Source organism: Botryllus schlosseri, chromosome 12, assembly GCF_051294905.1.
Source record: "Botryllus schlosseri isolate E-star chromosome 12, Bs_hap1, whole genome shotgun sequence".
NCBI classification, from domain to species: domain Eukaryota; kingdom Metazoa; phylum Chordata; class Ascidiacea; order Stolidobranchia; family Styelidae; genus Botryllus; species Botryllus schlosseri.
The window spans coordinates 16,193,185-16,219,795 of NC_137247.1; the positions used below are offsets into that span (position 1 = coordinate 16,193,185).

The 26,611-nt window shown below is 38.5% G+C and overlaps 1 protein-coding gene across 3 annotated transcripts in view; it reads right to left on the reverse strand.

Moving 5' to 3' along the window:
* LOC145451710 (utrophin-like) overlaps positions 1–23,927 on the reverse strand; it is a 61,800-nt gene extending 37,873 nt beyond the window's left edge. Inside the window, exons 1-26 of one of the 3 annotated variants that reach the window (XM_080329924.1) lie at positions 23,546–23,927; positions 22,845–22,906; positions 22,688–22,777; positions 21,612–21,638; positions 20,817–20,894; positions 20,642–20,734; positions 20,028–20,200; positions 19,211–19,388; positions 17,384–17,455; positions 15,644–15,835; positions 13,035–13,225; positions 12,827–12,974; positions 11,352–11,488; positions 11,069–11,156; positions 10,458–10,622; positions 10,294–10,391; positions 9,081–9,180; positions 8,903–9,020; positions 6,698–6,839; positions 6,141–6,291; positions 5,113–5,236; positions 3,659–3,875; positions 2,539–2,659; positions 2,096–2,317; positions 1,215–1,379; positions 721–897 (exon numbers count right to left, since the gene is read on the reverse strand). In XM_080329924.1, the coding sequence (XP_080186050.1) occupies positions 721–897; positions 1,215–1,379; positions 2,096–2,317; positions 2,539–2,659; positions 3,659–3,875; positions 5,113–5,236; positions 6,141–6,291; positions 6,698–6,839; positions 8,903–9,020; positions 9,081–9,180; positions 10,294–10,391; positions 10,458–10,622; positions 11,069–11,156; positions 11,352–11,488; positions 12,827–12,974; positions 13,035–13,225; positions 15,644–15,835; positions 17,384–17,455; positions 19,211–19,388; positions 20,028–20,200; positions 20,642–20,734; positions 20,817–20,894; positions 21,612–21,638; positions 22,688–22,777; positions 22,845–22,906; positions 23,546–23,627 (3,411 nt within the window). In that variant the 5' untranslated portion in view covers positions 23,628–23,927. The remainder of the gene's footprint in view (positions 1–720; positions 898–1,214; positions 1,380–2,095; positions 2,318–2,538; positions 2,660–3,658; positions 3,876–5,112; positions 5,237–6,140; positions 6,292–6,697; positions 6,840–8,902; positions 9,021–9,080; positions 9,181–10,293; positions 10,392–10,457; positions 10,623–11,068; positions 11,157–11,351; positions 11,489–12,826; positions 12,975–13,034; positions 13,226–15,643; positions 15,836–17,383; positions 17,456–19,210; positions 19,389–20,027; positions 20,201–20,641; positions 20,735–20,816; positions 20,895–21,611; positions 21,639–22,687; positions 22,778–22,844; positions 22,907–23,545) is intronic. The other 2 variants (XM_080329923.1, XM_080329925.1) reach the window with 2 other exon arrangements.
* Between the last annotated feature and the right edge of the window lie 2,684 nt (positions 23,928–26,611).

Genomic DNA, 26,611 nt, shown 5'->3' on the forward strand with positions numbered 1-26,611 from the left:
TCGATACTCGACATTTGGTGTGGTCAAAAAACCCTGCGCCTAAAACGGCGTCTAATAATTAAATTGCATAGTTACCGGAAAAAGCAGAGCTGTTGATAAATTCATTAAATAGGTTACTGCTTTGGTGTCTATGCTTTAAACTTAATGTTCACATCAAATACGATTTATTCCTTATATAAGTGGGCATATGCAATTATTGTAGATATTCTGTGATCTGGCCCGCCAAGTGCTTCATATTCCCATATTCGGCCCGCCGACCGGAGAAGTTGCCCGGCCCTGATATAGAACGTCATATGACTTGGTAGAGTCGAGTCAATATACAAATTTTGACTCGAGTTGAGTCCTTTTCCATTTTTAAGGAAATTGCTCGAGTCAATTCGAGTCACCGAAAAATTGTGAGTCGAGTCCGACTAGTCACACAAACCTGAAGCAGAGCACCGAATTTGGCTTGAATTCAACCAGTAGAAGAGATACTATTGTATACTGAAAATTTGAATATTTTTTAAATAGCATTCATGGCGGCGAATTTTCTCACTTAAAAGATCATGATGTGCCTTTCATGTATTTTCACACTAAGACCGGCCAGCCACAATATTTCAAACAATGATAAAATCTTGAGATTGGAATAAAACACACTTTCGCCACCAGCCCAATTTGGTGATCTGCGATTTTTCTAGCAACCTTTCACATCAACATTCAGGCCAGGTAAGAATGAAGCACCTGAAGTATGGTGACCTTTGTGTTCTTCCGTTGCTTCAACTGCTTCCAGCTGGTTTCCACGTCTCGCAACAGCGATTGCGCCTTGGCGGTCTCAGCCTCGCCTTTGGGCATCATCGCGACTTTGTCGTGAGCGATTTTCACTTTTACTTCGTACGTCTTCATCTCCTGTTCCACCCTCTGCGTAACGAGAAGTAAAATATGACTTGCCGAAAGATTTTTAATATGTAAAACTGACTTTAAAAACTGAAGAGCAGACTTTTTTTCCCGTTTTTTGCTTAATTTTGCAATATTTTGGTAGCAATTGTGTACAACGATCTAGTTGAGATATGATGTTGATATATTGCTCTATAAACTATCATTATTATTACTATTACTACCTGTGGCAAGTAGCAGAGATGACCGTGACCGTGGATTCCGAATTGAAAACCAGATTGAATGATTTAGACCAGATTTGGAAATGTGCAACTCGTGTAAGGACCAAAATATCTACTCACATGAATTTCGTCATATTGCAATTTCAAATCTCCGATTTTCTGAATGTCCGGCTCCGTTTCCACTACGTTGTCACGGACGTCCGTGATCCACCGTTGAATATCTTCCAAACTCACCACGATAGAGGGACGCTTGGCTACGTTGTTATTTTCGCATGCGCTCAGGATCTGTAGACCAAAAAATATGCATCTTCGATGCTACTACTCAAAAGGCACACTTCGCTCAAACGAATTACAACCAGAGGTGGAGAAAGCAGCCAGCATATGAACTTAAGCAGAAGTAGAAGTACCGTCGCGCAAATTTATACTCAAGTAGGACTAGTTCTGACTAGAAAACTGAAAACCCTGAAACAGAAGTGCTGAATCATGACCATGTGAATAACAGTATTAGGATGACTTTTGAGTCAACTTGTTCACATGACTTGACTTGACTCGGCTTCTCACAAGTCTGGATTGACTCATGACTTGAAGGGAAACTTTCGAGTCAATTTCAAATCATAAATTATGACTCGAGTCATAACAACACTGATACATGCACACGATATGTGCATATGCATACCACCAGTGCATGATGTGCATATGCCGCTGCAGAAACAGCCTTGGAAATATTCTCAAGTCTTGCACCACCCCTTCATATGCAGTCCCGATAATACCGAGCGCTAAGCAGGGAAGCCATAGATAAAAGTGTTACTAATCATGTCTTTGGTCTGACCCGGATGGGGATTGAGCGCACGACCTGCCGATCAAGAAGCCATTACGCTATCTTGTCAGCTGGACACAATTATCCTTTTAAGACTTTCTAAAGTCTACCAGAACTTAGAAGTACTTCTTTACTGACCAACTCTGTCACGAACAAAAACCATTCTGTATTCTAATTTCCATACCTTGTTCTCTGCGGACGTCCACCTTTCCTTCAACGACTCGAGATGGCTTTTTAACTTTTTCTTACACTCCTCCATCGCTTTTCCGGCCAGCTCGTCTGCGGAATACACCACCTCGTCGTACTCCGATCGTTTCCGCGGCAACTCCTGCACAAATCTGTCCATATCTGCGGCCGGTGACGAATTGACCAGGTCAACCCACGTAGACAGCCCAGAATGCAATCTCTGCACGAATGAATAGAGTAAACAGGTTACATATTGAGAAATCCATCATCTGTGTTACATTCGCCCTAATATTTCACAGTCCATCAAATTGCAAACAGTTGAAATCAAGCCTGCTCTGACAGGTTTTTGAGTGGTAAATCAATTTACGATGGGGATAGTGCGATGAAATAGATTAGCCGATACCTAGTCATTGGCCCTGGGGTTTCTGAGAAAAGACTCACCTTGAAATCAGACTGCAACCTCATACACTGCTCTAGAGAAGAAATGCGTTCCTCAACGTATTCTGTGATCGCGTTCCATCGTTTTTTCAGCGAAATCAGCTCGTTGCCGGGCCTCGCGTTTCTGTTAACGGGACTAGCAAGTCAAAAACCTAACTTACGGATGGCTACCCCAATCACCACGAAATTTTCGCACACAAAAAAACAATAAATTTGGTTCTACTCTGCAAACTGTGGCCGTTGAGGATTCGAAGGACAGAAAATGCACCGACACAGGGAATGCTAAATCTCGAAATTGTGAAGCCCTTTTTCCGATCTAACGCTTTCTTTAGGAAGTACTAGGACAGTGCTGTGCTATGCTAAAATTTGAAGGATTATGTGATACCCATCTCGGAGAAATTTCATTTCAAATGTCAAAATTCAAATTTTTTTCATAAATTTGCTGTAAGTTTGCTTTAAAGTTACGTAACTCTTAGCATGGTAGACCTATGTCAAAAAACTTTCAGCATAGCGCAGGTCTGAATGTCAGCTTTCCAAGAAACCTTGAGTGAATCATTTAGGACAGGTATTTCATACAAATTTTTGGTTTACCGTGATGCGACGTAACAAAATTTTACAATTGAGAAAAACAGTTATAAACATTTGCGAAGTAAAAAGTAGATGAACAAGTGTTGCCGATGTAATGCTACGAATGAGGGCCATAACGCTTGAATGACAACTGACAACAGTGTAACAAATTTGTACCCAGAGATAATGTAGATGTATATTTTATAGAGTTATCGGACGAAACACGCGACCTTTTGGTTTGAACGTGAAAAAACACTCTCCCCCCCCCTATTATCAAAGGAAAATAAAATTGAAATTTTGCAGTTTTTAGTTATTGTTTGGGTGAAATATGGCCATGAGTTGACAGCAGATATACAATGTTAATGTTTCCAAACAGAAATTTTTTTTGAATATTTTGCAACTTTTTGAGTTGCTGGTTTCCTTACTATTGTTATCATGAAAGCGTTGCATTAATATTGTATTAATAAGTTGAAAAATGAATGTGAATTGCGATTAACATTTGGTATGTTTGTATCAGGTCAACATAGGCTAGAATTACATTAGGGGCTACACATACTTTTGCGACAATTGCTCGTTCATCCCGGTGACGTAATCTATGTTGCTTTGCTTCGCCGCCAGCGCTTCACGCAGCTCGCAGTATCTGGCGCGTTGCTCCTTGAGCATGTTCTCGTCGGAGATTTGAATCGTTTCGGCGTCGAGGGTCTGTTCGGCTTCGGAAAGCCAGTCGTGCAGTCTCGATATCGCGATTTCGTAGTCGGACGGAGCCGCGTCTCCTAAAACAACGACGCGGGACTTCAAATAGCGATGGCACACGTAAATTTTTCATTTATAAGTTCCTTGCAGACTTCGATAGGAAAATTTTCCGATTTTGATTAGAATTAGAATTACAGCTACAAATCTATTAGAGCCACACAGTTATTGCAAAATTTGAGTAAAATTTGAATTACAGCCAAACAGCTTTTTTTAAACTAGATTAGAATTAGAATTACAGCTGCAAAGTGTTTTACAAGTTACAGCAGAATTCGAATTAGGCCTACACAGTCATTTCAAAATTCACAAAATTTAATTGAAAGTTGAATTATAACTAAACCGTTTTTTTTTTCAAATTAGATTAGAATTAGAATTACAGCCACAAAGTTTTTTTAACATATCACGGTAGAATTAGAATTAGAGCTGCACAGTTATTTCGAAATTTGATTAAAATTAGAATTATAGACAAACAGTTTTTTCTTCAAATTTGATTAGAACTAGAATTACAGCTACAAAGTTTTTTACAAATCTCAGTAGAATCAGAATTAGAGCCACACAGTTATTTCAAAATTTGATTAAAACTTGAACTACAGTTGAAGAGTTTATTTCCAGGTTAGATTAAAATTAGAGTTACTAAATTCGCGAAATCAAGTTGTGTTAATATCATATCATAGTTAGTCTTATGATCATGAGAGTAGAAAATGTCTGCACGGCAAGCTTGGCTCATTTCGCAGTATACAGTAGGGCCTACCCCCGAAGCATTTGTACAGGAAAACCAGAAATGACGTTAGATGAGAATTTGAATTAAAGCAAAGAAACATTCCACAAATTAAATTAGTATTAGATTACCAGGATTTTGCTCAATTAGTCTAATTATACAACTAGAATTATCTAGTTGTCCAGCTGCGGTAGCTTGGGTCGACTAAGCACGACCAAACTGGGGTCCATAGTAGTTTAAGACAGATTTTTTCAATTATTGTTATCGGTGTAATGCTTGCTATATTATAAGTCTTTCGTTGGCAAAATCTATTAAAAAGTTGAAGCCATAGCCAAAATAAAGTTTAGCGAATTATTTTAAACATCATCTGTCATCATTATTAGTCTTTAGTAACGCTCCATCATTCGATAATATAGTGTGATATCAAGAATCATGTGTTATGCTAAACTAGTTGCTTCATTAGTTGTTAACAAAATTTATTCACGTTTTCGTCAAATCTGGCAACACGTTTGAAAAAGGTCACACGGGTTCTACCAACTCACCCCGTTGAATGTCTTCCATGAAACCGGCGATTTTTTCCGACACGTCATCGCTGTCTCGATAGAGTTGGTCTAATTTTTCGGATTCCGTCGGGTCTTGCAAAAACTTTTGCACTTCTTGATTCTCCTGAAACGTTCATACAATCTAGTACACTGTCTGGTAATCAAGGTTCAAATAAATTTAATTTCATCATTAAAGCATGGCAGTCAATGACTTAGTAGACCTTGCACCAGTGCACCATTGACACCACATTATATGCAGTGTGGCACATACGTTCCACTCTCCTACAGTCATATACCTGGCTCTGACTGCTAGCCTTAATTCTGGCAAACCTTGGAAAAATAGTGCCCAAGTACCCAAGTTCGAAGGCCATCGACGGTATGCCGAGATTAACAAGAGCTTGGATTTGAACTCGAAAATTTTGGAACCACTCGTGAATGCATGCGAGTCACTACCACATATGAAATTACAGGACGTAGCGATGAATATAGATACAGGCAGAAAAATTTAAACCAATTCGATAATTTCGATCCGCAAAGTAAACAGCATAATTCACAAACGTTTAATACTTGATCGTGGATTAGTATCCTAAAATTTAATGCCATTGACACGGCCAATGATTTGTTATTCTTGGCGAGCCTAAAGAGAGGCACAAGGCCATTGGCCGCCTGAAAAGGAAGATAAAACGACTTTGCCATCAGTATATCACAATATAGAAACCAGTATCTTAAACACACATACCAGATAGAAACAGCATTCAACCCACAAGAACTGGAAAAGGAAGCTTGAAAAAGGATATTTATAACAAACTTGCCATTGAACTTCCATGATGAAAGCAAGACATTCCCGTATTAAACTAAAGTTGCTCCGAATTCACACGTTTAATATCGTCTCGGTAACTAAACAATGCATTCTCAGCAATCATAGCCCCGTGAAGCAAGAAAGAAATATCCAAAATAAAACACCACCAACACTTAACATTCCGACATCCCACCGTCGCACATTGAACAGCACCAAAACGTGTACTCACGGCACAGAAGCTCGTCAAATATTCCCGGGACGCGGACATCGTTTCCACGCTGTCCGTAAGCTGTTCTAATTCGCCGTCGTTGTTGTGCCCCGCGTTTTGCAAAGCGTTATCATAGTATAACACACACCGGTCGACCTTGCCTTGCAATTCCCTGTAAACGATGTACGCTTTGCGCATGAGCTGCCAGTAACAAAGTACGTCTCCCTTTCCTGAGTACTCAAGCAGATTTTCTTAACTTGTATATATACTCAAGAGGCTACTGCCACCACTTCTACTTAAATGGCTTCTTAGCCCAAACTACACTTACAAGAAGTTTCGCAATCAAAAACTGCCCATCTCAGTAAATTGTCATAACTACCAAGAGAAATATCCCCTTGCCAAAACTACATATTTGAGTATTTTCCAGGCATTTCTCTACTAATTTTACTTCACATAGTTTCACAATATGACTACTTCTACTTGTAACTGAGCAAAATTTACAGGATTACTACAACTTGTGAGTAGAAAAGCTTTGAACTATGGGCACTTCTGGTTTCGTACACGTACTGTTGTCTTACGTTTTGAGGCCTTTGAAATTGACGATGTGAGCGACGCTTTTGATACTACCCAAGAATTCGCAGTAGCGGTCGTCAAAACTGTGCCACCTAGACTCCACCTCTTCCATGTCGGTAGATATCGACGATGACAGTTTGTTGTTTTCTGTAAATTATCGCATCCTGTTCATGGTACAGAACTAGAAGGTTGCTTTCATCACAAAATCTGCGATAGATTTACTATAACTCAAAGACTCTAAAAAGATTGAAACAAACTTGAAAGTGAAACCAATATGGCAAATTACAATCTACAATCAATTATCGGTATGGCATTCACATTGTAACAATTACAAAAAAAAATTGCAACAATGAATTTTGAAGTACAAGATATAACGGGAGCAGCGCCAACGGCAGAAAAGACATACGGGATCTAGAAAAACATGGAGCAATAGCGGGAGATTTGTGAGTTATGCAAAAAGTGAATAAAACATATTCATTACTGAAACCCATAAAGGCACAATATGACTTGGCAATCGAAATGATGGCCCATGAATTTAACATTTTAACAATGAAAATAACAAACTTTGAAGTATGTGTGCTGATAACTCTTGCTGGGAAGCACCCCGGACAGTTTTTGAGCCATAATCAATGCATTCTTGTAATGAATGTAGCGATAAAATTATTTCATAGTCGTGACGCGAACAGCACTGGCCATAGTATAGATTCTAGCCTATAGAACAGGGGTCACCAACCTTTTTGCCACCGAGGGCTACTTTTACGTAATGATTGAAGCGGCGGGCTACTATTTACTCCCGCCGTTTACCCGTGTCACACTGAATTTCCGCTTCGATATTCATAGCACTGGGCAGGACTGGACATCATGTTATATGTTTCTACAGCAGTCAGTGGGGAGCCTTGCATTGTATGATATCAACTAGTGCGCTGTACTCTGGTATTCAACTTGACACTGTAATTCTTAGTGAGTGTTCCAGATGTGCATTAATTAAGCGTGTTTTGTGTTTGTTTTTGATGAAGTTCATGTCCGAAAAGGCTGATTCACAATTATAAGTTGAACCATAGACGCTTGCAAACTTCATAGCTGCTACGCATACACCACTGTACTTTTCCGTATCAACAATGCACCAAAGTTTGCTGCAGACTGAGGTGGGGGTCATTTTGGCGTGTTACAATCTCAATCTGTTCAGCATCCAGAAATGACAAGATTTCATTATACCGGACACCAGCAACGATTACAGAAAGTTAGAAGCATGGTATATTAAACTGCGTTGAGCGTAACAAAAGATGCAATACGTAATTGGTATACAGATATTGAAAATCTGCAAGTACTTCACGGCTATCTGACTCCGAATAGTAATAATTTTTACTACTATGGCATTGTCCTGGTCGTCGAGCTATCGTAGCGGAAACCCCCACCATTTCAAGAAGACCGTGAACGGCATTCCGTCATGTCGCCTTTATAGGCAATGCGCCGTATCTTGAATTTCTGGTGATTCTATCACAAACATCTATATATTACTAATTGTAATTGAAGATATTTTTAAGTGTTTATATATGTAAGTTACATGTTAGTGTGTTTTAAACAAGAATAGCTGAATCAATCAATCTATATATTAAAAAGCTCACTGGTAATAATCTGACGAATATTGGTAAATGCTGCTATTCCACATATTTTTAGAATGGGCTCGCGGGCTACCTGGTGCCCGCGGGCACCGGGTTGGTGACCCCTGCTATAGAATATGTACTACAGTACAATACTAGGTATTTGAATTTCTCCTATGCGTCCCAAACTGGTTTTTCTGAAACAGCCAACCCACAACACATACATTGCCAGGTAATACAAATCATACCTCCATTACCACGGAAATACACTCAAGTCTGAAGCAGACGAAGTGTGAATTCAGAGGAATTATAGACATTAGTTTCGGCAATTTAAATATTTCCTACAAGAAAAGGTACCGACGAGAGTGCTTTGACATGAAAGAATTTTTACATAATTGGTTGATATCAAACCAACGACAAAGGTCAAGGATTCACATTTCAGAAGTAGAAAGGATTGCTAGCATTTCTATTTTATAAAGGTAATAACATTATATAGATTTAGGCATGAAAGATTTACGATCCTGATCTGAATTTAGATTTTACGATACCGGTGTCATCTATATTGCAGACAGTTGATTCACCCAAATTTTGAGACTGTTGAAATCGTACCTTTTGAAATTTTCGATATTCGTTTCTTGATGGAGTCCAGCTCCTGCATCTTGGTTTTGCACATTTCAATATCGGGGGCAGCGTTATCGAGAGCACAGTTTATTTCTTCCACGGTTTCCTGCGAATCAAACCGAGACTATGTAGAATCCGAAATCGGCGCCGCGCAAAGCCCACTCACGATCGTGGCGTTTTGGTCCAGTTTACGCATTTCGGGGGTATCGATGACGCTTTCCAGCTTACCGAGAAGTTCCTTCACGTCTTGAGCATTTTGGGAAAACCTAGAAATGATAACGGCTTATTAATCAAAAAATTAGTATGTGAATGAAGCAAATATCTATACACAGATTGGTACAGATTCCAGAGAACCGTACAAACAATCCTTCATCCAATAAAATCAGATTCGCCAGACAAGAACGCCATTTCGATCTGAATCATCCATCAATTTTAACGCATATTTTTACAATGCCACACGTTCAATCAAGAGTCGCAGCCTAGAATCGCACAAAATATCCCCACAAACTCTTCGCCACCAGTGGGGATGCATCTGGAACATGGTCTGTTACTGCACGCAGCAAAACCAGGACAAACGACACATAACCACCAGCAACATTCAAGATTACTCCATTTGAGAATTGCCATGACTATGAGCAGGCATCGTCAGAGCTCAGAATACATAATACAGTTTAATACATAACATACATTAGATAATAAAAACTTGATGTTGACTAGACTGTTACACTGATATGAGGCCAAATTCTTCCAACAAAGTTAGGATAACGCAAAAAAATAATGTTAACGGCTGGCTATTCAAAATCAATGAAATAATACAGTAATCAATTAAATTACAGCATACAACAAAATGACTAAAGAGAAAAAACGGACAGTAACAATTAGGGAAAGTTTTTGTTGCAGTTAAATCCGCGGAAAGTTGCATTTATTTATCTATTTTTGACGAAAGTTGCAAAAGTTGCACTAAAAGACCACATTTTGCTCGGTTAACTAAAAAAAGGTCAATTTACGGGCTCAGCTCCTGAAATACCCATACTTCGGTGCTGATTTACGGTGTTTCAGTCGAATTTGGCCGTGTATTTCACCAAAACCGAAAATACTTTCATGAAAAATCGAAAAAGTTGCAAAATCTTGCAAAGAGTTGCATGAAAAAATGGACAAAAGTTGCAAAAAGTTGCACTATAGGATTCCTTCAAACAGCTTAAAACAGCATTCTACATATCTTACGAGTATTTAGGAAGCTGCCGGAAGCTGTAAAAAAAAGTTGCAAAAGTTGCAAAAACTTGCGCCAGTAATAATCCAGCTGAGGAAAAAATATTATCAGCCCAAGCAATGATGTGTGACATAGCAACCAACAATATCCATGTTACATCTGTGCCTACCTGTCGAGTAGATCTTGATATGTTTTATTCAAAGACTTTTGCAACAGTGCTTTGTTCTTCACCATCCCAAAACTGACTTCCATTCTACTCAGTGTATCCTTGAAACATACAAGTTCCTAATGAAAACACGCAAAATAGGCGACTACAAAACATTCCAGGCTCACCCGGATGGTTCTTTCGCTATCGCAGTTTTTCTGTCGTGTTTCATATCTTTCAATCAACTTTTCACCCTGAGTCTTAGCCGCAGACAACTTTTCGCTCAATTCTTCAACGACATCGTCCGGAATTGGTGTGATGTCAGCATCTTCCAGTATATCTTCAAATTCACCCTGGTAGAGCAATAACCGTGATAATTAGTGTCCCCCTCTGGGAACACCATGTACATAAACCAGCCTTCCCACCACAACCGGCAGATTAATCCTAGCGCTTTACTCAAAGTGTAGGCGTAAACACCAAATGACATACCTACAACACAGGTGCTGAAACACGAGTGTAGTCATAACATATACATCATAATTATTGACTAATTGTAAACAAGTTGAATCCAAAAAGTTCCGGATACAAATCCTGGAATTTCCGCCCGAGCCATTAATAGCACTGACGGAGAGAATTGGTTTTCATACTTGATATACAATTTCACAGAAATTGTAAATGAAATATTTTAGTAAATCGCCACTTCATATTTCCAAAACAATAGAAGGGTCCACTCCGGAATTATTTTGTCACAAATACAGCTTAATCCCATAGTAGAAGCACGTCACCACAAGCGACTTACTTTCAATAAGTTGAATGACTTCCACGCCAGCAAAGTATCGTAAAGATGGTCCCTGTTCTCTTCAGCCCACTGACACACGGAAGACCACCTGCAGACAAGCATCAAAATAGCAACCATCATTGATTAGCGCGTTATGTAGCTTGCAGAGTTGGTCTAAGTCTTAAGGCAAAAACTAATTGGGAACTCGGAAAAAGTAGAAGTAGGCTTCTTAGTTACTGAATACTGACCACCTTAGGCAGCTTGTCACCTTGTTTCATTAAAATATTTTGCCGGGTACAAATACCTTTTGCTCAATTCTTGAAGCTGCTTTTCCACGTCTTGCATCGAATTTTGTTGGTCCTCGTCGTTTTCAACGATTATCACAATTTTTGAGAGTTTTTTAACTTCCGGCGCCTTTGCGTCGATCTCGCTTTGAATTTTCTTGATTTAGAAAACAGAAAATTTTCATGATACGTCCCATAACTTCAGATGAATACTGACAAAAAATGCCAAGCCGTATCTTCTTGCATACAAGCAAGAGTAGGCCTAAGTATAAAACATATATTCTTTTCAGAGCAGAGCTTGATAGACTCGACTAGACTCGAGTCAAATTATATAAGTGAGATTGGCATTTGACTCGGGACCTTGTGACTTGGTTACATCCTTGGTTCTTATCATTATTTATGGTAAAAGTTGTTATTATGTGTCCTAACAAAAAAACATTTTCATTTCCTCTGAAATTCAGCGGCAATAATAAACCAGTCTCTTATCCAAGGTGTTTCTTGGCCCAAAAAATTAGAGTAACCTGCATTGATGCCCGTACACAATATCAATTCCCAAATCAAAGTTCAAGTGTTTGCACAAATATCTCACCACAAACTATACAACACGGCAATTACATTCAAATTACTATGAGAACGGGCTATTTAACAATTCCTCAAGAGGCTAAATTGATTTTTAACACCCCTGTATCAATACGGTTAAGGAGGTAAGTCCATAACTCAAAGTCAATTAGAAGTCTTATATGATCGGGACAGGTCAACTGTGTTCAAGTGATCATAAAACATAATACGATATCTCTAAATGGATGCAGATACATAGGAAGATTTATGGATGTATTAGAAATTAGAACGATTTAGAAGATTCCAAAGCTGATGACCGAGGTAGGTGAGGCACACAATAAAATTACAATCATAACGCATTATGTAACTATATCCAAATCCACGAGAAAGCCTACAATTTTCATGAGGTTAATGCCGAGAGCCTACAAATAGCCCATCATGGTCAGAGGTTAAAGCAGATCTGCTCACCTCAGACATATCTCGGCGTGTATTTAGCAGGCTAATGTTGGATAAGAATCGCAAAATACTGCGACAATAAGAAGTGAACAATATATTTTGAGATTGTAGGTATTATCTGCGCATTCTGAAAATGTGTGTAACGAACAGAATAGTACAGCATTTACCAAAAGTTATTTTTAAAAAGACATATGTTTTTTCAAAGTGTAGTTGCAATTATCGAAAATTTTGCAAAATACTAATAATCCTAATGTGGGGCATGATCACAAAACACAACCTAATGGCGAAAAGTTTTGAATTAGTCAACATATTTTCCGAGTGTGGAGACAATCTAAAAACAGAACTGCTCGAGAAGGCAATGCGAGCAGCCAACACTTACGCGAATACTCTGAAAACGTAGGAGTCCTCGACTACTGACTACCCCTAAAACTCTTACAACTCGAGTCACGACTCATGCTCCGCACATCAGAGCGCAACCCACCTTGACTTCCTCCAGCTTATCTTTCACGTCCTCGAAATCCCCAAGGGTCTCCCTGTCGAATTCGCCCATGCCCCGATTCATCGAGTCCAGCCACGACTCCAACGAATCGATACGTTTTCTCTGGCACTCCGATAACAGCCGCTGGATTCTGCGAGACAAGGGAACATTCTACACTGCGTCATCGCGAGAAGCGATAAGATCACCATACTTTTTCTGTCTTTTCACGGTACGATTTCTGAGATTTTCCCAAGATGAGTTGACAGATTCCATCGCCTTAGATATCGTTCTTTTGTCTTTCGTGGAGCGGCCTCCGTCGCTTTTGGACTGTAACAGTTCCTGTCCCTTGGACAAAAACTGACCGACTTGGCTTTGATTGCTGGCCAGCTCCATCATGAAATCCTGAAAAATTTGGAGTGAAGCCATGTTGTATGCTGCGCTATAAATAATGTGAATGTTGCCAAACGATACGTTAGTCAAGTGGAAGCAAAAGTAATTACATTCTACACCATTTTATGTAGAAGAGGGGGACAGGCCGACAGGATAATGTAACGGTGGAGCGTCCGGCTTCTTGATTAGTACGTCGTGGGTTCAATCCCCGGCCGAGTCAGATCAGGGACCTGATCAGTAACAGGTATCCATGACTTCCTGCTTGGCGGTTAGCATTGCCGGGATAGCATGAAGGGGTGGTGCAAGACGTAGAAAGCCTTGCAGGGCTATTTTTGCACCTTCCTTGTCCAGCGGCATATGCACATCATGCACAGATCATGTGTGTGTATATCATGAGTCGGTGTATATGCCGCAAAAACATCAAGGAAAAAGTACACAACGCCCTACTCCTAGTAATCGTCAGCAACTAGTAGAGAATTGGAAAGAACCTTGTATATCGTCAATTGTATCACAAAATATGACGTCACCAGCATGGATTGAAATCTCAAATAAGAGAGAGTTTGAAAACATTTCACTATTCACAGTATTGTAAGGAGGCAAAACATTCACAAGCATCCGTAAAAGAAGTAGGCCTACATCATTAGTGAAAACTTCTGTAATTTGACGATGATTCATTCTCGTTAAGTGAATGATATTCTGTGTTCACTATTCAACTTCCTTTTGTCGATTTCGTTTAACACAACAAATGCCACCTAGCGTAGCAATTGATTTGCTGCCATTATTGGAGAAATATCGTGCAAAAAATAACAGTGAGAGACTGTGAAAACCAATGTGGCAATACTGCCTGGAAGAAAGAAATAACCATTTCCAATTATGAACATGACAAAATCAGAATATTTTAACAAGGGATGTGGCGATAAACACAAGTTTCAAAGTCCCACGGAATTCAACACAAGATACCTACAAATGTACTCCTCTATTGCGTAACGCGACCCTACGACCCTACTTACCACTGAAGGTATGATTGAACATAGATATCGCATTTCCTGTCGGCTTCAGATTACATATCAAATTACAAATCCATCTTATCTATTAGTCAACAACATGGCACACATAGAGGAAATCCCTAGTAATCCAAAAACGTTTCAGATTCCGAAGTCTCGGGCAACCGAATATATATCAAACAGCATAGTGTAACACAGTGGGAATATTTATTCTTTAGAAAATGGCATGAAGCTGGAACAACTATTGAATCGGAGATAGCTTCTGGCTTATGGGTGATCTAGCATACGGTCCAGACATATGAAATCAGAATATGGTTAGTATTGGAACTTGTTCCACAGGCATTTCTGTCCATTCTCAATGCATTCTATTTGACCTGTGTTTCAAACTGTTATAATCATGACCTTACATCCAGAGTCTGTCGGTGAAGTAGTTATTTTTAACGCAGTAGTCAGTACACCAGCAGATTGCTCCACTTTATTTAATATTTACAATTTGATTCTACCTTGAGTTCGGCATTTTCGGAACCGGAAACACAACATTTGAAATTAAGTCAGTTTTTGTCAAGTAAAAAGCACTTCGGTAATGTAAATGTGCATTATTTTTAGTATAAATTTGTATCAATCTCGACTTGAACTAGACTTTTCCTTCGGTAAAGGGCATCATTTCTACATTTTAGTTAATGGAGTAACATTTTACTGACAGCCGGGCAGGACAAGCCTAGGAGAGTCAAAGAACATGAGAATATCACAAACAAGTTATGTTGAGCGTTAATGCTAATAATATAAGTAGGCCCTGGCGGTTGTTATTTGATAGATAGATGGACCACAAATAGTCGCTTCGACATCCTCCTATCCCTACATTACATTTACATCACATTTTGTGTCGTGTTATCACTATATTCAGTAGGGGTATTCAAAAATGAATTTTTTTTCTCAAATCATACTGGCTACTTGATAAAATTGTTATGCTGCCTAATTTAAGCCTACAGACCAAATTTGGTTCAATTTCAGCCAGTAGCCGCATTGCTACAGAAGAAAGTTTCGATTTATCATTTAAAAATAAATAATAAGAAAATTGAAAATTTTCTGTTCACCCCATGAAAGTGTTATGTTGTCTATAGGAACGATGTTTACCAAATTTGGTTCAATTCCAAACAGTGGAAGCGAAGTTATCGCCGTCGAAAAATTTTGATTTGAATAAAATAGTATTTACGGTGAGCGCAACTATAATAAATAATTTAAAAATCGGTCACCGTAAATTCTATTTCATTCAAATCCAAAATTTTTCGACGGCGATACTTATGTACAATGTATCTTGGATGACAATAATAGTATCGCCACTTATTGAAGATTCATGATACACAAACGGCATTTATATTGGAAGAGAGAAAATGTAAGTCAAAAACGGAACACGCCACATCCCCACCTCATGTTTTTCGAATTCCGCCGCTACATTCTCGTCGGTGATATCAATCTGTTCGTAGTCGTTCAATTTTTTCTCCATGTCCGTCAACCAAATTTTTACTTTCTCCAAACTAAACTCGTATTCTGTCATGTCGGCATTGCCGGGGTCGGCTTGATGTTGTGAGCTGTCCTCGGAAGTGGTAGATTCCGCTTTCTGCGATAGTAAACGACAGTTCAAAACAAAATACAAAGTCGTGTGCTACAATTAAAAAGAAATATTACTCGTCAAATAAAGACGGCGGATCTCAATGTCTGAAAAGAACTCCAACACGAGCCGTTTACCTCATCACCCATGCAGGTAAACATGCAATATAGCAGGCCTACGTCTTGTTTTGAATTACAATTATGATGAAGGCGGTAGTAGTTGGCTAGCAGCAATACTGCAGCACTATTTGAAAAGACAGCAGTCAAAAATCTCAGGTACCGGTCCGGTACCTATGTGATTTTCATGTATACGAAAAATTACTGGCAGTGCGTCGATTGGATTCAATGACCAATGGGATTGAGAATTACTGTCACAAAATAAATGCCGATGAAGCAATTTTTCAAGACTTTCGTAGGTTGTTATTAAATTAAAAATCAACATTAGAAAACAGGCATAAAAAACATTGTCCAGGACACGAGAAGAGAAATGAAACCAGTCTGTAATTTCCAAAATGAATTTACCCCATCAATCATAAATACCTTGAATTTTTTTTCCAAATTGAAATCAGAGATAGCTACCTTCGACTAGTGATGTAAAATGATTCATTTCACTTATATAATAAGTTTTTTATACTGAAATCCTCGAAAATATGGTACAAGTACAATACAGACATTTCATCACACAGATCCGAGCAAAATCGACACACCGTGGGTATTTAGTCAGCTTCATATTGCCGCAACAAAGCAGGGTCATAATTGCAATCGCGAGACCATAATAGGTAATCATAGCACCATGACCGGCAAGCAACCAAATATAAAAGGAACCATACATGAACAGCCAGCAGGAATGCAGCCTTTTCCATGAAAATATTCAGAAACTGCAGATCAATGTTGACACCAACACCAACGGAAGGGCAACCCACGTTTTTCACAGTGATTACAAAGCAAAAGCGAAAAGTAGCTTATCCAGAACTTCAGAGGACCATCAATTACAGAGCAAAGTGAATATGTAGCTAATATTCCATTATATTCTCATCCACAACATTGGTAAACCGATATACATATTCTGGTGTCACGCTAGAATGACAGATCTTGTTTAGCATGTCCAACCAACTCAAAAGCTGAACATAGGGTACTTTCGAAGGGGATTGAAAATTTTTGTACTCGAACGGCAGCCGTCAGGCTTACGAGTTCAAGCTAAAAATGAGTACCATTATCATTGCACCCCTATTTTAAACGACACAAGTCTCAATTACATATCAAGCATTCTCATCAACTATATCATAATACGGTTCACTGAATCAGCGGCCATAATACACACACATCACAGCACACTAATAACAACCAATACAATCTACAAACACCAACAACTTGCCGACTGATACACTGAAACTCACAAAATGCCCAATGCTCACACAGACCCAAGCACCCAACAATCACAAAGATTCTTGTTATGAGTAATTCATTACACAATCCCATGCCACACATTTTAATGACAAAACACTACAATCGTACTCGAGAACTACTTGATAATGACTGATAGCAACAAAGAGCATACTTCGTGGCACTGTTCTTTTCCCATGTTTTGCACCTCCACGATATCGTCAATGGTGATTTGCTGTGGCAGTACCTTCAAATGAAAACAAGCATATTAATTATAATATGGATAACACAGTTTGGGGCAAAAATCATCTTAATGATTACATATTTAAGCCACGTCTAAATTACACAGGGATTTAATCAACACAGACAATAACGCACGTCTAATATCTAATCCCAATTAAAGCCTACTAAATTACAGACGTCAAATATGTGCACATGCCAAAATACAGGGGAATGTGATCCATAAATATTGCTTCGTAAGCAAAGTAAATTTGAGTAGTAGGTGGGCACAAACACTTACGCTAAGAATACAAAGACCACATACCCTCCCATACCCCAGAAATGTATTGAAATCGCAGATTTCGATGTCATTGTAATTTACTAGACGTAGTGAGTGATCCAATTTCAGAAGCTGATTCCTTTGAAGTTTCTTATTATCGATTTAGCAATTTGGTTACCAACTAGTCAAAATGTTACAATAAATATATTTACAATATGTATTGTTTACTATAATCAATAATCATAACAAAATGAAATTATGAAACACAGCATCCATCCTATCCAAGTCAGTCGCTAAACACATACAGTGCAGTAGCGTGAAATAGCGCATACTTTCAATTCTCAACATGCTTGTGCAACGAGCCATTTTACAACCTGTGTTATCCAGACATAGGATATGCCACTAATCCTTTCATAGAGCATGGAGCATAAAATAGAATAGGAGTTATAAAATACCGAGCATACGGAATTCATTGACAGTACATTCCAAGCACCGGCATGCCATAGTTTAATATTGATGAGCAAGGCCACGGTGTAGACAAACAATATCTTGGATAGGTAAATATTAGTACGGAATTTAGCATGAATGAAGGCCAATACTCACAACAATTGCTATTGTGGATATAGTAAAGCAGCAGTCTATTTTCTATAGGAGTATCGTACTCATAGACAGGATACTTATAACGTAAAACTATTTGAAATAGTGCACAATCACACCGATGCATGACGGCCCCAGTCCCGCTACAGTAGACTTCAAGTAATAATTACCATGTTAATATATTTGGAAGCTATATCCTGAAATTATTCACCCAAGCGCATAGGTCACTAGCAGGGGTTTTCAATAATGAGGCGCTGAGGCTGCATGATAAATTAGGTTTTACCATCATGCTAGATCAATCAAGTGGTATTGTCATGCTGAAGTTCTTCTCAGAACTACCAAAATACATTCAAAATGACAATATTAGGATTTTACGAAGATTCGTGAGGTAACGCTTCCAAAACACATGGATCATGGCAAAAAAATCACTTGCATTAAATCTCAAAGAATAATTTTAGACATAAATACAACCGGCTATATAGAATTTTCGCCAGTAAAATAAGTAGTAAGAGTAGTGGCATCAATTATAAATAAGGATTCAAGTGGCCCCCCCGACCATACATCGACAGATTCAAAACCAGCGAGTAGATGTTTACTACTACTTTGTTACACGAAATCCGACAAATGATTTGCCACATAACCACGGTAAGGCACAACTCTAGAAATACCGTCCACCCGTTCTATTTTCTAGCTAGACGGCCATATATGCCTCATAAATACTGGAATTGTAAGTACTGGAAATTGCAATCGATAGGCCTACTGTCTTAAATCACTACTGAATATCATTATTGCCAATATTCTTGGCAATTCAGACTCTCATGACTCAATCGCAACATTGTGAAATAGGCAGACCATAGTAAACCACCTTTGATACCAAAAGAACATATCAAATCACCAACAGCTTACTCTGAAAAGCGAAGTGATGTACAAAAGTATAGATTTCTTGTCCGGATCTTTGCAGTTAACGTCTTCGGGATCGAGGAGCTTCTCCACACCAAGATGATTGTAAGCAGCATTGAACGCAGCTTCCAACCGCTTGTCAACGGCAAGTTCTTCAATCTCGTCAAACGCAAACAAATCCGGCCTGGTACAGAATGAAGTACTGAAGCGGAGGAGTGAAGTGCAGAGTGAAGTTGTGGTGTGTTAATGAACTCTTATCAGTGACTTCTAGGAAAACATCCTGCTAACTTCATGCATTACATGTAGGGCAGCACACTGAAATGCGAACTCTTGAAAGCAAGTTTTGATCATAAGGACTCTAGTCCAGTAGAGACACTAGTTGCTAAAAAATTAAAAACTGCAATCAATATAAACACGGACATTTCATTGCAGAACGAATATAAGATCAGTACATACAAGTTAAAAGAAATTCCGTCTGATGGGTTTTTACTACAGTAGAAAATAACCAGCATGTCATTAACATAATGAAAAGCAAAAACCATACACTTAATTACCAGTAGGAACGTCTAATTTCGCACACTCGACACACTAAATTATACACCCATTCCGAACCTAGATAGTCAAACGTCAAGTCCTTAAACGGGTTGCTAATAGCATTACACGAAGCCAGCAACAAATTCCAGACATCACACAGCTAATACCGAAGCTATTAATCACAACTGTGTGGCGTATGACAATGATAGACGATGGCCACACTTTTAGCCGGATTCCAGTAGATAACACACAACGGATGGTGTAAGCTACACAGGGTATTAACTCTCACCGATATCTGTGTACGAGCGCGCACAGGGCTCTTCCATCAGTCCAGCTCGATGTAAAATTAACCACATTCACGTTGTCGTAGACTCTCGTAGACTGACGGACCCAGCCTAGCAAAGTGCTTTCGAAGCTGGTCTGTTGCAAAGACTCCATTACCTCCGCCATAACATCCTTCACCTACATCGACAATTCGTATGTTATGTGCTAAATATAACATACCCATCTCAAAAAAGGTGCAAGGAGCTTGAAGAACATCTTAATCGTCGGTATAAAGCATATTGTCGTGATTACAGGTGCCCGGAATTGATGTCATAAGAGTGGAAATATTTTCTGCACAATGAACCGTGTCGATTTCTGGAGTGGCTTTTTTGTCCGAATATGCGGGCCAGAGAATATAGAACATCAAAGTTAGCATCGGAATGCTATTTTAACGCTTGTCACGCCAAAAGTCAAGTTGTTCAAGCGGACTAAATCCCAGAAATAATAACCAAAGACAAATGGCGAAGCGTCAGCATAGTGCCACTAGTCTGGTGCACCGATACATCTCTTCATTCATAATTGTATTTAAACAAGATAAAATACAGTGAAAAATACACTGAGAAATAATTAAATTCACACCTGCCAATGGTAAATGATAGTCCAGACCAAACCAAGCACTATCTTGGGGTTGCCGCTGACAATATCCTCAGCGTGGATGTTAACCATTCTGATCTGGAAATTGATACAAATTTCACAAAGTCTTGCCGAAGTGAAAGGTAAAATCCAGCCGCAAGCAATCAAACAACTTGCGTACCTGATGCTTTTTCATAATATCCAAAGCCTTGTTAACATTATTGATCTTGTGCAGCTTCATAACCCCTTTTTCTCTGGCCTAAATCGAAGCAGTGTAGAGTAAGGGCGGACGCAAATAACTGGAGCAATATTGAAATTTCCAAGATCGCGTCAGTATTTCAGATATTGCAGAGAAAACTGGCACAGAGGGATTTTGAACTGCAGTCATTCCACAATTTCAAGCGATTTGTTATGAGTCACCGTTCAAGATTTTTGTCAGGTGATGACACTATTCCCAGCACAACATCATTCAATGATTTGTACACCTTTTTCGACATTTTTATAAGTGAAGTTGGGGAATCGGGTGACAAGCACACACGCTGGGCTTGAGTTTAAATGCAACTTTCTCACACAACTTTCGCGACGGTCATGCTTATAAACAGACTAGGTGTGATTGACGTCAGAAACATGCAGTTCACGAATCTGGATAAACTCAAGTGCTGGTGATCTGCATGTGTCATACCTTAGGTTTATACAAACAGTGCCAGAAGTTGTAGGTATAAATATCTCGCCATCAGAGCGGGCCCATGTTCTCCATAGGAAGAGCTGATTGCTAATACAATATTGCAGTCAGTAACAAAGTGATATCTGCGAAACTTCATATCACCAGTCAATTCAATAAGATGCTTTCTATTCCAATCATATCGGAACTAGAATGGTACAATGGTACCATCAACACAAAACAAGTGCTAAATTTTGTGAGCGATGCCAATGCTTTCGAGCTTCTCATGCATAAATTCAGTGCTCAATATATTACCGAGTCTGGTTCAATTTCAGCATAGACCTGTAACACATCAATGCACCACCGCCTTCAAAACGGGCTGAGAGGCGGATTTAAAATAACAATGTCCACTTATATACTACAGGATATCTTGTGTATTAAAACGCAAACAGCAACAGTGGCGTGTTCCAGTCTAAGCCTGAGTGGCGCACTACTTCAAAAAATGAAAAGGTTCTAACGAAGCTGAGAATTCATCTCTTTAATATCAATTTGATGTCTGATGTATGTACAGCACTTTAATAAGATACACAATATAGCTCTGCATAGTACTCTCTGCTTGGTATAAATACCACAAATTGTAGTTGAAAAAACTTCATTTTTTTCGAAAGCAGTGGTCAAAATGCCAGTCTTTACATTAAGATGAGGCGATGAAGGTTGTGTTTATTTATATTTATGATCCATATGCAATGGTCTGGGTTCATTTATTGGATTAGTAGGGAGGGACTATCAATCAATGCCAAGAAATAAATTCATAAAATATTTCACTTTGTTTGAAGGTGTTATCATCTCATTAAAAGGTAGACTACTGGTGGCTATATATGATTCTTTCAGATAGACATATCCTATAAATTATGGATTATAGTATGGAAGCGATTACAGAAATGAAGTAGGATAGGGCTAAGAAATAGACATTTGACAAATTGTGAATGAAAACCTATACCATATTGATCACATGATACAAATTACTCATAGTTTTTCAAAATTCTCATGTATATCAGTCACACTCGCACTAATTAGGCTATTCAACTAGTTAAGTTTCAAGATGTCTTCCACTACAATAGACATTAAAAAGAAACCGCTTCGAGCGTCTTAAAATCCTTTGATGGTCTCTTCTGAGATCAAAGGTAATTATCAGAGATGCCTCGTGGAGAAATTTGCCTTCCACGAAAAGCAATTTATTCGAATTCTACTCAATTAGAACAGCGATTGCTTGGAATTGAGTAAATAAAATGTGGACATCTGGCAGCAGGTAAACCTAAGAAAATGAACGATCAGAAACATACTTGCAAAAGCCACTACACTTGTATCAGATTTTCAATTCCCTAACTCACCACTTTATCTCCAGTCAGAATTTCCAATAGATCCAAAATGCCTATTCCGTCGGAAAGACTTAACAAGGTCTTCAATGGTTCTTTGCCAACCTTTCACGGGTAAACGAGCTGATAAGAATGGGAAGTTTCTACCAAAGTTTGTCAAAAACGAAATTACCTTCGACAATTGAGAGTTGACCCATTTCAGAAATGTCTTCTTCTGAATTCTGTCATGCTCATCTGTTTAATACAAACAGATTAATATGTCGAATAATCGATGAGTGGCATGTTAAATCGCAAGCAGTATTGATATCGAGTCAAAAGAAATTCATATCATCAATGCTGTGTCACAAAAACATCATAGAAATACAATTGTTAGTTGTTACCAACCCCTGTCAAAATTACGCTCGTAAAAAATAAGCTTCAAAGGTGTTACAAGTTACCATGAAGGCATCCCTTTAGCGATCATAGCCATTGAAAGTGTTGCTGGAAGATTTGGGTTTTAATGAATCATAAATTTGACTAGCATGATCCAAAATCATTGCTGTTGAGGTCAAAATTTGAATAAAAATTTGATATTTGTAAATATCTATATATCTAAATATCTATGTAAATGATAGGATGACTACGATTTAGTGGCAGAACAGAAAGGTTAGAAGTTATAGTAGAATGAAATCACCAACACCGCAGCCTACGTGCAAATATTGGTCAATACTAAGCATGAAAAAGTTAAAATGAACATCTACAGGTGAACTTGGAAAACAGACAATATGAGAGTTGGTGTTACATTACAATTGCAATGAATATAGAGTAGTTTAATACAGGGCAACTAGTCATAATGTATATCTATATATCCTATTAGTGAAACAGTAGACTCACTTGACGATGTCTTGACACGGACCGAGTAGGAAGTGTTTGAGCTTGAACCTCGCAAGTTATGCTTTCCATACCGTGAGGCCATTGTCCGAAACTGATTTTTCAATCAATCAACGTTAATCCGAAGCATCCAATAGAGGAAGTAATTCAATCTGATAAGCACACTTGCAGATGCATCATCACAATATTGGTCCACCTTATTTAAAAATATCAAAATAGAAAACAAAGGTTATGCATAACATTGTTCCCAATAATTCCACTATGGCTTGGCAATAAATATCACATGTCAAACAACCATTCAACGTATACACTAATACTTGTACCTAAATAGGTGCGATATTTCTGATTTACTACGAAGCTACACTGACAATAAAAAGAAATTTCAAGTCCATGTCCTGTACTAAAGAATTGTCGATATCACTCAAATTTCTACTAGTCAAAAATTACGAGGTTCTTTTTGAACAGATTTTCAATACGAAGTCGAAATACATTCCGTTCAAGCACTTTATTATTCTATGAAAGACACTCAACTTATTGCCGAAGACAACCATGTTTCTAGTCTGGCCTCTCTAACAACACAAACACACACACACATTTACTAAAGAAAATAAAAGGTCTATAGCGTATATCAGAAGACCACTGTGATTCTGCCAGAAAATGCTTACGTCATATTTCCGAAATTGCACAGTCATTGTTGTCGCAATGATTCACTTGTGCTAAAATCAAATATTATTACCGGAAAAACAATTTCGCGACAGATTTGGAGTGCAAACGAACTGAAACATACGAATTTTATCAATAAATGCCGCGAAAGGTATGATCAATACAATATGTTATCGAAAGTTGAAGGAGTGGTTCATTTTACAACCACCAAGTAGTAGTTATGGCATCTAAATTTTCGACCATTACGTAATCTACGCATTCGATTCGATACGCGTAATCTACCTATTCGATTCTCGCCTGTTGCCGAAGCATCGGAGGCTTATTTGTGCTACTCCCCCCATGTTTGACTATTTCTTACGGCGTCAAGACGCCCGAAGAAAGACTCCACAAAAGATATCGAGCAGAAAAAAAACAAATATTAACGTTTAACGAAGACAGCCTATCCCACACTGTCATATCGGCCAATTGGCTTTGGTCTTGTTTGATTAAAATACCATAATAGGTAAATGCAACATCTTCTTGCCTATTAGCTACATCGCATTACACACACTATGTGTCTTGAGCACATCAGAATATAAATGATTACGATTATTGCGATCAACGTCATGTTCATGTTTAGTATAGGTCGGCTGTAATGCAGCAATTTATAAGTTATTCAATTAACAATAAAAACAAAACAAAAATGCAATAGCGTTGCTTCTGCTTCGGACATTTTATGTATTCGCAAAACTATTTCATCGTATGGTTTTACGTGGCCTACTTTTTAAAGATCAAAACGCACGATTTTGCGTCAAATACGACTTTTCGTCATATTCGATTTTCGGTCAATTGCATTTTTGGTAAGTTTCAATCGCCAATTAGGACACCCGAATTGTAACGGCGTGCCCTCTGCTTCGGATATGTTATATATTGGGATAAGTATTACATCATGATATTAACGATAATATCAAAAAGTTGAGAAATTGCGTACTTTTCGAGGATTAAAATGCACGATTTTGCGTCAAATACGACTTTTCGTCCAATTTGATTTTCGGTCAGTTTCAATCGACAATTAGGACACCAAAACTGTAACGGCGTGCTCTCTGCTTCGGATATGTCATATATCTGGATAGATATTACATCATGATATTAACGATAATATCAAAAAGTTGAGAAATTGCGTACTTTTCGAGGATCAAAATGCACGATTTTGCGTCAAATACGACTTTTCGTCCAATTCGATTTTCGGTCAGTTTCAATCGCCAATTAGGACACCCGAATTGTAACGGCGTGCCCTCTGCTTCGGATATGTTATATATCTAGATAAGTATTACATCATAGTATTAACGATAATATAAAAAAGTTGAGAAATTGCGTACTTTTTGAGGATCAAAACGCATGATTTTGCGTCAAATACCACTTTTCGTCCAATTCGATTTTCGGTCAGTTTCAATCGCCAATTAGGACACCCGAATTGTAACGGCGTGCCCTCTGCTTCGGATATGTTATATATTGGGATAAGTATTACATCATGATATTAACGATAATATCAAAAAGTTGAGAAATTGCGTACTTTTTGAGGATCAAAATGCATTATTTAGCGTCAAATACGACTTTTCGTCCAATTCGATTTTCGGTCAGTTTCAATCGACAATTACGACACCCAAAATGTAACGGCGTGCCCTCTGCTTCGGATATGTTCAATAATTTGATATGTATTAAATCATGATTATAATATTAATAGCAAAAAGTCGGGAAATTGCGTACTTTTTGAGGATCAAAATGTACGATTTTGCATCAATAACGACTTTTCGTAGTATTCGATTTTCGGTCAGTTTCAATCGACAATTACGACACCCTTGGTAGTTGACTGCTTGGTAGTTGACTGCTTGGTAGTTGACTGCTTGGTAGTTGACTGCTTGGTTGTTTACTGATGGGTACTTGACTGATGGGTACTTGAATGCTTGGTACAGGTAGAAGCCCGACCCATGACTCTTGATTGAACAAAACGGTTGCAACATACAATTCCTAACACTGCACCGTATAGGTTTTGCCAAGTGACAACACTTCTTCTTCATATAGTTCACAAGTTCAAATGACATCACGAGCTGGTTCATCAACTAACGTAATTGTGGCGCGAGGGCCCCTAATAATCTTCGTGTCTACGCCGCAAAATACCAATTATTGATCGTGAATTCAAGTGACAGCCAATATAGTCGTTAGCTACCTAGGTTGACTCAAGAATTCCTACCTTAGTGTTGAAGGTCTATCAAGGCCCCTCCTCGCCATCTCGTCAGTCTAAGCCAGTGGTCGGGAACCTTTTTTGCCCGAAGAGCCATATTGGCCCTATTTTTTCCATCTCAACTCTCAAAGAGCCATACATGCCAATCAACTGTTACGTCACAATTGGAAATTCGTGATGTCATG